The 15,980-nt window shown below is 41.4% G+C and overlaps 1 protein-coding gene across 1 annotated transcript; it reads right to left on the bottom strand.

Annotated features, from left to right (window-relative positions):
* Positions 1-9,143: 9,143 nt before the first annotated feature.
* Positions 9,144-14,614, bottom strand: LOC124689676 (wall-associated receptor kinase 2-like). Its single transcript, XM_047223165.1, has 4 exons — positions 13,858-14,614; positions 13,208-13,351; positions 10,450-11,492; positions 9,144-9,164 (listed from the first exon to the last, which is right to left on the bottom strand). The coding sequence occupies exons 1-4, from the start codon at positions 14,612-14,614 to the stop codon at positions 9,144-9,146; spliced, it is 1,965 nt and encodes a 654-aa protein (XP_047079121.1).
* Between the last annotated feature and the right edge of the window lie 1,366 nt (positions 14,615-15,980).

Below are 15,980 nucleotides of genomic sequence, written 5' to 3'. Positions count from 1 at the left end.
AATAGGACAATACTTACTAGCAGCAGAACCAAGTACCAAAAAGTCAGCAGGATATTTAATCTTACCACATAGAACTTCCACATCTCGAACAATACCAATAGGAGAGATAGTTTCTCTATTAGCTAGCCGAATAACCACATCAATATCTTCAAGTTCACAAGAACCAATTTCATGCATGATCTCCCGTATAAAGCTCATAAGGAATGGCACTAATACTTGCACCAATGTCGCATAAACCATAATAACAATGATCACCAATTCTAACAGAGAGCATAGGAACACTGGCTTTCCTAGACTTATTAGGATGCGAAACAATATTAGAAGCATCTTCACAGAAAATAATATGACCATCTTCTACATTTTCAGTCACAAGATCTTTAACTATTGCAACAGCAGGTTCAACATTTATTTGTTCTTCAGGTTCTATAGGTTTCTTTGCACTTTTATTAACCACACTAGTTATAACAGAATACTCCTTCATTTTAGCAGGAAAAGGAGTTTTTTCAGTATATGCTTCAGGAAAAATATGATCAACAGTTTCAATTATAGCACATTTATTTATAGATGGATCAATTTTATCTTTGTATGCTTCATGATACTTATCAAAATTCTTCCTAGGCAATTCAAAGTGGGAGGCAAAAGCTTTATAAAAGTTTGCAACGACTTGAGAATCAAGACCATAAGTAGCACTCATATTACGAAATTTATCAGTATCCATAAAAACTTCAATGCATTTATAATCATAGTTTATACCTGACTCTCTATCTTTGTTGTTCTCCCATCATTCAGTATTCTCCTGGATCCGATCAAGAAGGTCCCTTTTAAACTCTTCTTTGTTGCGTGTAAATGATCCAGAACAAGAAGTATCCAGCAAAGTCTTATCTTGAAAAGACAATCTTGCATAGAAATTATCAATAATAATATTACCAGGAAGCTCATGAATGGGGCATTTGAGCATTAAAGACTTCAATCTCCCCCATGCTTGGGCAATACTCTCTCCATCATGAGGCCAGAAATTATATATGCGGTTCCGATCTTTGTGAATTTCACTTGGAGGATAGAATTTAGAATAAAATAGAGGCACAATATCCTTCCAATCAAGAGAATCACCATTCTTCAGAAATTTATACCAATGCGCCGCTTTACCAGACAGCGATATAGAGAATAGTTTCTTTCTAACTTCATCCATAGCAATACCTGCACATTTGAATAACCCGCATAATTCATGTAGAAACAGTAAATGATCACCAGGATGGACAGTTCCATCCCCTTCATAGCGGTTATCCACAACACGTTCAATAATTTTCATAGGTATTTTGTATGGAACCTCTTTCTCACTTGGTGCCTCATCCATTACCTTTGCAGTAGTAGTAGATTTTCCAAAGAGGAATTCAAGAGAAGACCCCTCCATAATGAATTATAGCAGCAGGCAGAAATAAAAACAGCACGTACAGTAAAGGTTTTCCTTACCAATTCCACTTACCAATAGCGCTTCACTCCCCGGCAACGGCGCCAGAAAATAGTCTTGATGACCCACAAGTATAGGGGGTGTATCGTAGTACTTTCGATAAATAAGAGTGTCGAACCCAACGAGGAGCAGAAGGTGTTGACAAGCGGTTTCGATGAAGGATTCACTGTAAATGCTCACGAGACAAGTATTCGGGGGTTTTGATATAGCGAGATAAATAAAGTACGAGTAAGTAAAATGCGAGAGAAATAATTGCAGCGAGTGGCCCAATCCTTTTTAGCACAAAGGACAAGCCGGTTTGTTTACTTATAATGACCAAACGTTCTTGAGGACACACGGGAATTTAGTCTAGTGCTTTCGCTTCATATAGCTGATTAGTCTTCATTGTTTTGATAAGTGTTGTGTGGGTGAACCTATGCTAATGCACCGCCCTTCCTAGGACTAATACATACTTGTGATTATACCCCTTGCAAGCATCCGCAAATACAAGAAAGTAATTAAGATAAATCTAACCACAGCCTTAAACTCCGAGATCCTGCTATCCCTCCTGCATCGATATACTAATGGGGGTTTAGGTTTCTGTCACTCCGGCAACCCCGCAATTAGCAACCGAGTACAAGATGCACTCCCCTAGGCCCATAAATGGTGAAGTATCATGTAGTCGACGTTCACATGACACCACTAGAAGAATAACACCACAACTTAAATATCATAACATTGAATACTAACCAACATAATTCACTGCTAACATTTAGACTTCACCCATGTCCTCAAGAACTAAACGAACTACTCACGAGACATCATATGGAACATGATCAGAGGTGATATGATGGTGAATAACAATCTGAACATAAACCTTGGTTCAATGGTTTCACTCAATAGCATCAATAACAAGTAGAAATCAACACGGGAGAGTTTCCCCTATCAAACAATCAAGATCAAACCCTAATTGTTATAGCGGTGACGAGGTGCAGCGGTGGAGATGGCGGTGATGATGATGAAGATGATGGTGATGATGATGGAGATGATGTCCAGCTCGATGACGATGACGATGGCGTCGATTTCCCCCTCCGGGAGGAATTTCCCGGCGGATTTCAGCTCGCTGGGAGAGCTCTTTTCTCTCTGGTGTTTTCCGCCCCGCAGAGGCGGCTGTGACTATTCGCGACTATCCTCCGGAGCTTAGGTTTTCGGGACGAAGATGTACGCGAAGGAGAGGAGGCCAGAGGGCGTCGTGGGCCCCCTCCCCACATGGCGGCGCGGCCAGGGCAGGGGCCGCGCCGGCCTATGAGGTGGGCCCACGGCGGCCCTCCTCGGCTCCTCCTTTTGGCTACCTCCCTCTTCTGGAAAAATAGGATTTTCAGTATAATTCCCGTCAATTGCTGATCTTCCGAAATATTGCATTCTGACGGCGCTTTTTCCAGCAGAATCCTGACTCCGGTGCGCGATCCTCCAATAATCATGAAATATGCAAAATAGATGAAATAACATAAGTATCATCTCCAAATACGAAATATATCAATGAATAACAGTAAATTATGATATAAAATAGTGATGCAAAATGGACGTATCACGAGACATAATAGTTGAATATCATAGAGTCATCATTTATTACAACACATCATCGTCTTACAAGAGTAGATCACATGATCCAATATTACAATAGTAGTTGATCTATTGATCAACGAACATCACAAATAGCGGAAGCGAAGTAGTAGTGGCTATCTAATCCACAGGCCAACGCTTGACGTCAGGAGCAGTCCTAGTTGTCGTAGACGTCCTGCTGTCCATCTTCCTCGTACTCCTGTTCTCCTTCAAAGTCTGGCCATTTGAATAGCCAGGGGCAAAGCCATGAGTACTTTTAAAGTACTCGCAAACTAATACTAAGGTAATTACTTATCAATTTTAGTAAGGGGTACTAAGCTCTAAGTTTATTTGCATAAAGCCAATTTTAGTTCACAAACCTTTAGTAAAAGCCTCTTCATTTGCTAACTAACTCAAGTGGGAACATTAGTGTCATTCCCACAACTCTGTTGTGATTCAATTCAAATTCACCATTCACCTTTCAAGTTCAAAGCACAAGTCATATGTCACATTTTTGAAAAATGGTCTGATGACGGAACAGTATGGCCTTTCCAACCGTCCATAACCGCGGACACGGCTATTCGAATAGTTCTACACTCTGCAGAGGTCATACACTTGTGCCACAACATTTGCAATAATCTGTCAGGGTTAACTGGCCCTGATTTATCATACTCCGTATGCGGACTACCAACCATAACCTTTCACTTACATACTCTAGTATAGGCACCTCTCCCCATGAGCTTGGCCTCCCGGTGAAGACGGATCGTCGGCACTAGGAGCTGCACGAGGCTTGGGCCGGACATTCACCTCATTCACGTCATATCCCATCACTTCTTTTGTTGTAGAGGCAGCTTTCGGCCTAACCCCGATGACGCTTGTTCAGAGGGAACTCATACTAAAGCACATAAATTTCTAGTTAAGCCCTTACCCATGTTGGGTATTGTGGGGGTACTTTCAAATTGGAATGGTATCGCATCCGAACCCAACCATCAGTTTTTGTAAAATTCACCAAGTCATTCACCAGTCATATTCACCTTCAAAATCTTTCAATAGAATGACTCATCATTCCAAGGTTGTCAAAGTCATTTCATTTCACATGTTCCCATCTAGAGTAGTCAATTTTAGTTGTTTAGCACTAGCAACTAGTCATGAGGGGTGCTAACAAGCTTTGATTACTCTAGGCTAAATTTGATGCTCTTGTGTTACTCTAGACCAAGTGAATCATAAATCAAAAAGTAACTTTGATAAATCAACATTAATAAAGCTTGTAAGGTAAAAACTTGGGATAGGACTATTAAGCATAAAGTAAATTATGGGGATGCCTTGCTCTAGTAGAGCTTTGCATTTTTCAAGATTATTAGCTTGCATTGGTAATAGCTTGCCTTGATTGGGATAGGAGTCAAAGTTTCCCTCCTCCTCTTGAGTGTAGTCTTCCTCCTCCGGGTATTCCTCGAGACTAGCGTCTATATACGAATACAAGGTATAACGATCACCACACAAACTTAAGTGCTAAGCTACACACACCAAAGATTCACACAAACCTAAGCTAGCATCACATCTTTATCAACATGGTGATTGACTTAATTTTAGGTTAAAGAAGAATAATTTCCTCTCATTATAAATGTTTCATTTCTATTTATTTCTTTGGAGAAATAATTTCCTCTCATTGAACCTTATTAAGATTTAATCTCTTCAAATAATAATAAGGTATGAGTATAGGTTGACCAAGGTCAACACCTCATATCTATTATTTGAGAGTGTGATTTAAATGAGGGCTAAGCCTCATGCATTTTATTACTAGCATAATAATGATTTAATATCTCTAGGTAATCAAGCATGGGGTTTATTAGACCAAAGTCAGTACCTCTATTTGAATTACTTAGGATCACCATTTAAATGAGAGAATAGCTCTCATACCATTTACTAATTAATTTAAGGTAGTTTAAATGAACTAGAAATGACTACATAGCCATTATATTGCTCTAGTCCATGATCACACAAAACACTATGTTATATTTTTGCAGAAACAATTAGAGTATATCAAATGTGATTTATGAGAGTTGGAATCAACTTAAAATCACTTATAGATAATTTTTAATATTTATTTGAAGTTGGGAAAGGCTCTGCCTTGTTATTTTTATCATTTAAATTCTACAAATAATTTGCAAGTGAGGCCAGTGGCATTGTTTAGATAATTTCCTAAGCTTTCTAAATATATAAAATTTACTAAATTTGGTTCAGTGGATTTTGTTGTATTTGAATTTGAAAAAGCATCTGCAGATATATTCGAATTAAACAGAAAAATTGAATTTGAATTAACTGGGCTTGGTGGGAAGACTAGATGGGCTACACAGTGAGAAAGAGGTGGGCCGGCCCAGCAGCGTGTCGCCCACGCGCGGGCCGTCTGACACGGTGGGTTCCACCTGTCAGCCTCATTTAAAAACCGACTCGGTATGTTTAACGTGGGGCGTAGGATTAGGTCCAGATCCAACGGTTCACGACGGTCGTCTTCTCCGGCGAGAAGTTGATGCCCTGGCGGCGAGCCTAGGGGGTCGGAGGACGTACCGGCGTTCCCGCGGGGTTCTGCTGGGTGTGAGGAGATGTTGTCGATGGTGAAGAAGCGTCTGGTAGCAGTGGCGAGGCTCGGGGCGGCGTGAATCGGCGACGGTGATCTGCGGGCTCCGGCGACCTTCGGCTTCAAATTGGAGCAGCTCCGGCGACGATTTGGTGTGTGGTTTGGTCGAGGCGAACCAGTGAGGTGAGGCGATTGTGCTGGTGTGAATGAATTGGCCGCGGGAGCTCTCTATTTATAGAGCGGTGATGGTGCCGTGGGTGCTGCAAGGGTTCGTCGACGGCGTGGCTTCTCCGGCGCTCGAAGGGGCAAGCGGAGGACAGCACTTGAGTGGCGACGGCATGGTGAGGCTCTGGGTACAGCTGACGCGTCCAGGGGACGATGGGACGGCTCAGGCTCTTGGTGATCATGCCGCAGTACCCGCGGCATGGTTCCAACGAGGGCGACGGTGACAAGGCGGCCGGCGGTGCTCGAGTGTGGCTAGCAAGTAGGGGTACTGGTGGCTATGCTCGACGTAGGGGATGGGCTGTAGGCGAGGACGAGAGCGACGGTGCATCGCCATGCTCTGGTGCGTCCAGTGCGCGCTCACCGCGTGCACTGGCATGCCACGGCATGTATTGGACGTGTATGGGCGCGCTTGGTGCGGCCAATGCCGTGGTCGCTCGAGCTTGGGCCATGTTGGGTGATGATCAACGTGTACTAGGCTTGCTCCAGGACATGGTGAGAGAGAGAGAGTCGAGCCAGAGAGAGAGGGCAGGGTGGCCGGCATTGCCATGTCATGGTGTAGTTTAGGGTTTCTCTTCCCTTCAAGCAGCACGGGCCAGTACTGGAAATGATGGAGGGGTACAAGTAGGGCAATGATCAACAAGATTCACCAAAGGTTCAGTGTAAAATCTGTTGGATATTGCAATGTTTGATCAAATTTGGTTTGTGCCTGCCAAGTGCTCGACAGAATGGCCGCAAGAGAAAAAGGTTGGAATTTTGGAATTCTTTTTGGTGGAGTTCATTCATATATTTAATGTGATAGAATGGTGGTGTTGGGGTTCAATTTGATGAAAGTTTGCAACATTTCAAATTGAGGATCATCTACTCTTTGTTTCAATGTCACATCTTGTCAATTCTATTCTGGTCAACCTGGTCAAAGTCAGCATTGGTGGTCAACAGCAAAGTGGTTCACTTTGACTTGGTCTTGGATGAGGTGGCAAGTGTTGACCAAGTTTGGTTTAAGAAAATTCAAATCCAAGGGTGCAAAGTGGTGAAGATATTATAAATGTCCAAATGGACCATTATCATATGTATGTTGGTTTTGCATTTTTCTTGGATTTGATTCTGGTTTCTTTCGGGAGTGATGTTTTGGAACATGGGAGCATATGCTCCCTCTATTTTGAAATTCATCTTACACATATTTTGAATTTCAAAAAAATTGAAACGAAAAATTCGCACGTACATCTTCACGTGCTACACGCTCACAAAGTTGTTTCATAAAAAATGGACTTGTCATCTGACGTGTGTAAAAAAGACAAAATTCAGTGCTAAAAATAATGCTTTTTACAAGATAAATTTTCTCTTTTTTACATAGACCACAAAAAAATATTGATTTTTCGTGAAACTTGACGAATGCACGTGTATTATGGATATGTACATGTATAAATTTTTGTCAAAAATTTTCAACAACTCAAAATATAATTTTTTGATATAGGGAGCATACGCACCCGGGAGCCGAATTGAATTTCCGGTTTCTTTTATGCATTTGTGTTTGTTTTTGTTATATAAGAGTTTTACAAACCATAGATCAAGCAATGGTGGCCTTGGTTGGAGATTTGCAAAATTGGCCAAAGTGTATGTGAGGGAAAAATGGAATTTTCTCACCATTTGATTTCTCTCCATTTGATTTGATTTTTCTTGACTCCAAAGTGATTCTTATTAGTTTAGGAACATTTCCAAACCATTGAATCCATTCCAAATGGTCTAGTTCAAAGATTTGCAAAAATGGCCATAACACAAAAGAGGTGATGTGTCAATTTTTCTTAATCTTGTAAATTGTTCCCCTTGCTTTACTTGGGCAAGGTTGAGGGTAAATTTAGGGTTAGATTAGGTTTAGAGATGGTTTCACACCATTTGGTCAAGGTTTAAAGGCATAGGACAAGAATTGGGTATTATGGCTATGTGTCACATATGCCTCTATGCATATGTTGTATTTGATTTTTAATTTGACTTGGCTTGACCCAATTGGTGTTGTTGAGTGTTGAAATGGTATAGAGGAGTGATCCAACCATTCACAACATGTCTTAGGGTCAAGATTCTCAAATTCATAAATTTGCATTTTTCTCTCATATGCCTCTATGGCATTTTTAGTTTCTTTTTATTTTCTTTGGATTCAACTTGGATTTGGTTTGATAAGTACTAGGTAAGGTTTATGAAGGTTTTCCAAACCTCTAAACAAAGTAGAAAGGCCTAGGGTAAAGATTTACAAAAATAGCCATAGGCACATATACTTTGTTCTTATTTAATTTCCTTTTATTTTATTTTAACTTGGGTGATGAAAAGAGGGGTGAGGTTTAGGGTTTAAGATCATTTCAAAATACTTTAACAAGCAATCATGGCAATAGCACAAGAATTAAGCATGATCACTAGGTATCAAACTTAATTCAAGAAAAGTTTTTGTTGGTTCCAAAATTTGGAAAAAGGGAAATTCATTTTCTTTGTTTTGAAATTTTTGGGATGCTACAAAAGAAGTCATAGATAAAAATAACATAGTAGCGTTGGCCCCCTTTGTTTACCAAGGAAATGGAGCCGAGCCCCATCCTCACTTCTGGGCTGAGGATGTGTCTATTTCCACCTAGGGCAGGCCGGGGCTCGGCCGGAGCAGGCCCGTGAGAGGCACGGCCGGGGAGGCCGGGGCGCGGCCGGAGCAGGCCGGGGTGGCCGACAGAGGACACGGCCGGGGCAGCCTGGGGCGGGTCACGGCCGAGGGATGGCGGAGCAGCGAGAGCTCCAGATCGAGCTCCAAAACGAGAAAGACGGCTAGAAGAAATCGATCCTGATAGGAACGGGAGAGGAAGAAGAAGGTGGAGCAGCAGCGGCCGGAAAGATCATCGGCGGTGGTGCGGATCAAGCACGGAGTTGCAGCGTGCAAAGAGCTAAACTAGGAGCTCTGATACCATATTGTGAATGAGCAACTAGTATTCACTGTGGGCCAAATGCAAGTACTTGTACAGGTGATACAATATGCAGGGAAATCCTCATACACTGGAAATATCCAGTAAAGGGATCTATACATCACTAACAGTAACTTCCTCAACTTTGCGTTGCTTTATTTCACATCGAAATTTATAGTTATGTTTTGTAATCATGATTTTGATACAACTTGGGTGCTAGGAATGGGCCTGCTTGTACTACAACAACCGAGTGGAACCAACGTTATACCGATTTACTATGCAACTAGCATCTCCAAAGCTGCATGCAAGCTATACAGTCTGTAAGTAAATTTGTTTTAGTGTAACGCTAAATGGAAAATTTATACTATATATTCAATTTTAGGTTCTATATTTAACAAGAAAAATTCTTCAGGTTTACAAAACTGTGACTTGACAACATGTGCACTTGGAACTATTCAGGTGCGTTGCTAGACAGATCTTTTTTGTCTGTTAGTTAGTACTTCGTTAAAGGGGTTCCTTTATGGTAAAGCAGTAAAAGAAAGATCATTCAAAATAAAGACAAAGAGTTCCTCAACCCAGTTCATATGAATTTCTATTATCATGAGAAAACCTACCAAAAATATGAGCATCAATAAATTCAACTGACGGTCGACTCTGAACTCAAGCAATGACACAGTTGATCTGGTTAGCAACTGCTATGCCCACCAGCATAGCTATTGCCTCTCAGCCATGCAGCTAAAACGTAACAACCAGTCTGTTCCAGTCCCTCATAATGGCTCCAGCAGCCTGGTAATGCCCCTTCATTCCAAAATCCTGCATGGTCAGTTCATTCTCTCATTTTACAAAAAACTTCCTTGCGATAGATCTAGGTAAGAGGATCTAGTGTTTTGATAGGTTTTAGATTCCATCCATGGCCTACAGGATTTCTTGTGTATTATCATCTCGGGAAGAGGATGCATATGCCCTCATAAGCTGTAGCCTATACATGAAGGACTCCTGGCCATTCTCAGTTGCAAAACTGACCATGTAACCTACGTGATTAAACCTTCCATTTTAACCCAAACTCTACTAGATCTAGATAGGACATGAACTCAAATGCTAGCTAATCAAAATTATTGTAGTTAACAGATGCTTCCTATTTCTATTTCTTTGAATCTATGTAAGGAGAGGTAGTACATACCCTTAACTGGAAAATGCACTTCTCTAGATGTAAAGTGTTGCAAGGAAGGAGAGTCAGGTCGGATCAATTTTGCAGGCGTTGGATTGTTGTCCGAACTGACCAAAGTAAACAATACTCTCTCGTTAAACATAGAGAAAAAATTCTAGGCCACCCTCAGCATATTAATTCTTATATTTGATTGATTTCCATACCTTCATTAGGAGTATCGGTACCACAATAATTGTCACCAAAGAAACCATCTTTTGCCAAATTAAATTGAGCAAAACCTCAAAACACAAGCAAAAATAGAAAACATTAAAACTTAAGAATAAATCCTATTTACTGCCATCAATAGTTGATGAGCAACCTTCTAACTACCAATGGACTCATCGCATGTCGGTCGAGGGTAACTCCCGGACAAGATAAATGACTCTTCTTCTAAACTCATTTCAGAATAACTATGTTGAAATTTTTTTGCTATCAAATAATCAAGAACACGCTCCTTAGGTGCTTGTAGGCCTTCAAGTGTCATCTCCACTTGCCTCATGGTTGGTCGCTCTTCTGCTCTTAGTTTTATGCATGATGCAGCTAGATAAGCTACTTCTTTAACTTGGCTACCTCCCTCATCCATAACCTGTGGATCTAGTATTTGAACCAGATTATCTGCTGCAAGTAGTTCAACAAAATGTGTAACAAGCCCATCGCCATCTGAAGACCTATATGTAACTGGCCCCTTTCGAGTAAGCAATTCAACAAGAATTACTCCGAAACTATAAATGTCACTATATTCTGTAAGGCGTCCCGTGTAATAGTACATAGGATCTAAATATCCTATTGTTCCTTGAACCACTGTTGTTATGCCTGTCCGATCACTAGGAATGTACCTTGAAGCTCCAAAATCAGACACCTTGCTTGTTAGGGCATCATCAAGGAGTATATTGGCAGACTTGATATCTCTATGTATTATGGGTACAGAAATAGCTGAGTGAAGGTAAGCAAGAGCTTTGGCAATTTCTGCTGCAATCCTTAATCTGTCTTCCCAAGGTATTGGACTTGGTGGTTCCTTGTGAAGATAATCACTTAGAGTTCCATTAGAAATGAACTCATAGGCCAACAAAGGTACTTCTGTCTCAAGACAACACCCAAAAAGCTTTACAATGTTTCTATGGTTGATGTGCGATAGTATTGCAACTTCATTTATGAACTCATCGATTTCTTTCTTGACCACAATCTTTGACTTTTTAATGGCTACAACATGCAAGTCTGATAGAATCCCTTTGTATACAGTACCATGCCCTCCACCACCCAGCTTACGAGTTTGATCAAAGTTGTTTGTGGCCTTTTCTAGCTCGTGTAAGGGAATAATCATTCTCTCAGCAATGTCTGACTTATGAGATATCAACTGTTGCAGCAGTTGCCCACGATTCTGATGAAAAAACTTTTCCTTTAGCCTTTTTGCCTTTTGATGGTTAACCTTGCGAATTATTAAGAATGCACAAAGAGTCAAAAGCATCAGACACGGGGCACTGGCAACTGATAGACCAATGATTAAACCTGCAAAAAAATAGATATAGTACTAGCCATTAGCTTCCAGATGTACTTTTGGTTGGCAAATAGAATAATTCAAAGGGTGGTTTTCTGTTATTCATAAACATTTATCCTTTCACGTTAAAGATTACTGCTTGTGGTTCAAAACAACACCTTAAATTTATAAAATGACATATATTATCATTTGAATCTTCACCAAACACATAAATAAACCCAACTAGTATGTGTATGCCAATGTCTTTATTAGTCAACATTTTTATGCACATTTTCCAGTTTCGTTTCTATTTAACCATTTGATAGTTTCTAAGAGAGCTGAGCAATTTTCAACTCTATCACAATACCCATTTCTCTCCTTTTCATTCCGTTATAAGTTCTGCCTAAAATTTATACTTATTGACGATAGTACTCGCTCCGTCCCATGGAACATGTCGAAAGTTTGTCTAAATTGGAACATGACAAACTTTCGACATGTTCCATGGGACGGAAGGAGTATTTACATTGCTGTCAGTTATCGTAAGTATAAATTTTTGATAGCATCAATACATGTAAAAGCATGCAAGACACCGAAACATATAAACCACAACGTCAAATAACTATAGTTCATTTCCATTGCATGGTTGCACCTAGTTCGAGCTAGCCATACATAGTATCTTGTTTCCACATGGTATATCGCATTGATTGACACAACCATAGCGTCAAATAAGTATATTCAATAAGTGCCTGAATTTCTCAAAATTAATCAACAACTATGCACGTACTCACAGGGATATGAATCACATATTTTAATTTTCTCTAAGATAGTGTTAATTTCTTCTACTTTTGGAAGAAAATGGGAGCCAACGAGTGGCACACCTCTAATGGAACAATTATTTGGCAATGGTTATATTAGAATGTTTCTTTCAGCTTATTGTTTAGTCTATTGACTCTCGTTTCTTAAGTACACATATGATCAATTTATAGGTTTCTAATTTATTTATTATTCAACAACTTCTGAAATTATGTATTCTTCCTATACTAGGTCTTGAATACTCTATCCCCATAAAAGGTTGCAACTACTTTAGGCATATTGCTGCCAAAAATTTAGGCTTGCCGTGATTGGCAACTTGGATGATCAGCAACAACAAGGGCTCCATTGTGGGTGTCCGACTATGTTTATCCTACTCTTACGTTTGATAGTGATAATTGTGGTTCTTCTGACATAATTCGTGGACTAATTGTTTCACGTGTAAATGCTATTTGATCTTAGCTGCGAATTTGGGATCTAATCATAAAATTGGAGATATAACAGTTAATTTGAAATTTGGTGGTGCTAGCTGCCATGAAAATATAAAGTAACCCTAGTGTAAACTACGATATATAAAATATACGGGTACACTCGATAGTTTGAACTACATTAACTTTGATCCAAAAAAAAAACCGTATGGTTATAAGAGACCCAATCTTGAGACTGGCAATCTAACAACCAATTCTTATCAACTAGTAAACATAAAATTCTTAGAATATGTTTGCACCAAGAATGGTACTATAATAAATGTTGAAATATCCAAATAGATGACATATTTTTGTGCTGCATGGAACTTTGCAATAGCATCATATTGCAACAATATATTGCAATAATTTGTGTTGTTGCAATGTATAGGCTGGAATTCTTACAGCGATGGAGCGTTAGCAAAACTGAATATGTATAACGACTGTGAAGAAGGTTAGGCATTGGTGTTCACCTGTGTTCACAGACTTGATGCATCCATTTGGTAAGTTAACATTGCCTTGGAATCCTCGTGGGCACCTACACTGAAAAGAACCGAGCGTATTGGTGCACACGCCATAACACTGATGGAGGTTTGGCATCATGCACTCATTGATATCTACCATACAAAAAGAAATGTTTGAAACAATTAGGCAAGCCACCAAAATACTTCCATTGGTACCTAAAATTTTAAATACTAAACTTATTTGAAATGCAAAATAACAAAAATGTAGGAATACATAATATTAGGATTGACAAATTTGTGTTTCCTATATGGTACCAAGACATAGATATTTAGAAAAACGAACTACTCCTAAAATTTAGAAAAACAGAGTAGTAAGTGATGATTATTTTCCCTGATATGTCTAATTATGATTTTTTTAAAAAAATAAAGATAGATTGATGCCAGATCTCCAATAGAGAAACATATCAATTTCCTTAATCAATTTTAAGTGTTTGACATGATTCTTCACTCCTTGTTATGGGGCACCATCAATGCGCCAATCATTCAGGAGACGTTGCGTATTCTAATACCGACTCTTCAGAATAGCAATATGACTTCAACAGGTTAGGGAGATTAATTATCCACTGATATGTCTTGAACAGTTTGTGTAGGTTAATTACCTTGGCATCCGCCGGTGAGGTACGGGTTTCCCTCGTAGCCGGGCTGGCACTGGCACGTGTAGCCTCTTCCACTGCTATTCCGGACGCTGTGCGCACTTTTGCACACGTCGTCGGCCGCGCACGCCCAGTCGAGAACCGTGGGGAAGAGCTGATCGAGCCCCAGCAGCAGGTTGAAGGCATTGTTCACGCCCAGCCAGCCCTTCTCGGCGATGAGCGCGTGCATGGGCAAGCGGTTCAGGACGCCCTGGACGCCGGCGTCCTCATCGACGACGGGCCGGAGCCTCACGTCGTAGGACGTGTGGCCCGTGGAGGCGATGGTCGCGCTGCAGGTGCCGAGGCTGCACCGGGTCATGTTCTCTCGCCAGGGGTTGTCGCCCATGCAGAAGGAGGCGCAGGAGCTGGCGTTGCCGCCGCTTCTGCTGTCGACCAGCGTCGCGTCCACGTTGCACCCCGTGACGATGAACTCGTTCGCCGCCGCCAGGGAGTACGGCCCTCCCTCCCCGAGCCTCCACCGGAAGCGCCGGCCGGAGCTGGTGAGGTTCACCGTGCCTTGGCTCTTCCTCATGACGCGTACCGTGCTGTTCTCCAGGAAGATGCCCACGACAAGCATCCTCCCGCCACGGTCATGGCGGCCGGTGAGCAGGTTGAGGCTGTCGTCGCAGGTGAGGTTGAACCCTGGAAGGTAGCAGCGCGGCGGCCCCATGCCGAACGGGTATGGCACCGTGACGTTTCCGCAGGTGGTGTTGCAGCCGGGCATCCCTTGCGACGGCGGCGGAGGCGCCGCCACCGCAGGTTGCAGCAGTGCTGCGATGGAGATTAGCGTTACTAGTACTATCATTAGCATCTCTCTCCAGCTACCTGTTGCTTTCGTTTTCTACTGGCAGCCATAGTGGAACCACCACAATATATACATCCAGACATCGACCCTACTAATAAGCTAATCAAAGTTGAAAGGGAAAAATATTCATACGCGTTAAGAATAATGATCTTGTACTACTAAACACGTGCAAGCAGCATGGTTTTCTTAATTAGGGACACAAAGGAAATCCAAAACACCTAACATTTTCCATACGCGTCGGAATTAGTCCTAGTACGCATGCACATATATTTGATGTGCGCTAAGTTGTTGGCCCGGCGGCATGCGCATGCGGTCGCGAGTCGATTTCGAGACTCTCAACAGCGCGTGCGTGTGGTTGAGTTGGTCATAGTCCCTCTTGTCTGCGTGTGTGAAACCCATGGCCAGCTATTACTTGTAGAGAAAAATTATACCAAGTAGTAGTAAGTTTGAAAATAAGCCATGCGTGTGCCAATACCTGACGGTTTCATATTCTTTTGATTTGTTGGGCACCTAGCTAAGAGCCTTTTCTGATGGTATAACATACAAATCATGTATATTGTTTTGCCTATATTAGGGGGGCATCTCAAGCCGATGCCTCGAAATTTAGAGGAGTAAATGGACTCTTTGCATGCGAATTGGAGATTACTGAACATTGCCAACATTGCACTCATTTCTAAGGAGTGTTTATTGTGTCTTGGATTTTAGGCCTGTTAGCTTGATGCATAGCTTTGCAAAAAAGAAATATTGGCTAACTGATGGCATCTAGGCTCCTGAACTGAACACCGTCATTAGCTCGAGTCAAAATGCTTTTATCAAAAAAATAGGTCCATCCATGATAACTGTATCTTTATTAGAGGAGTGTAATCAAAGAAGCGCACTAAGAAAAGGCCCCTGCTCTTCCTGAAGCTTGATTGTGCAAAAGCTTTTGATTCTATCAACTGGGACTCTGGGAGTATCTACTTGAAAGCCTTCGTGCCTTTGGTTTTGGGGAAACCTGGAGGAATATTATTTCCCTCATGTTCTCGTAGGCTTCCTCTCGTGTATTGCTGAATGGTGAACCAGGACGCCCCGTCCTTCATCGCAGAGGCCGTGCCAGAGAGAACCCTTTGCCCCGAGGTTATTCATTATTGCCCTGGAACCTCTGCAGCGAATTCTAAACCAAGCAACTGAATCCGGCCTCCTATCTGAAATTTCACAGAGAACATCCAGAATGCGTGTGAGTTCCTATGCTGATGAAGCTGCCTTGTTTCTAAACCCGGTAAAAGAGGAAGTGAAATTTAGTTTT

The sequence above is a fragment of the Lolium rigidum genome, chromosome 2, assembly GCF_022539505.1.
Source record: "Lolium rigidum isolate FL_2022 chromosome 2, APGP_CSIRO_Lrig_0.1, whole genome shotgun sequence".
Classification (NCBI taxonomy): domain Eukaryota; kingdom Viridiplantae; phylum Streptophyta; class Magnoliopsida; order Poales; family Poaceae; genus Lolium; species Lolium rigidum.
This window is presented reverse-complemented; position numbering and strand designations above follow the sequence as displayed.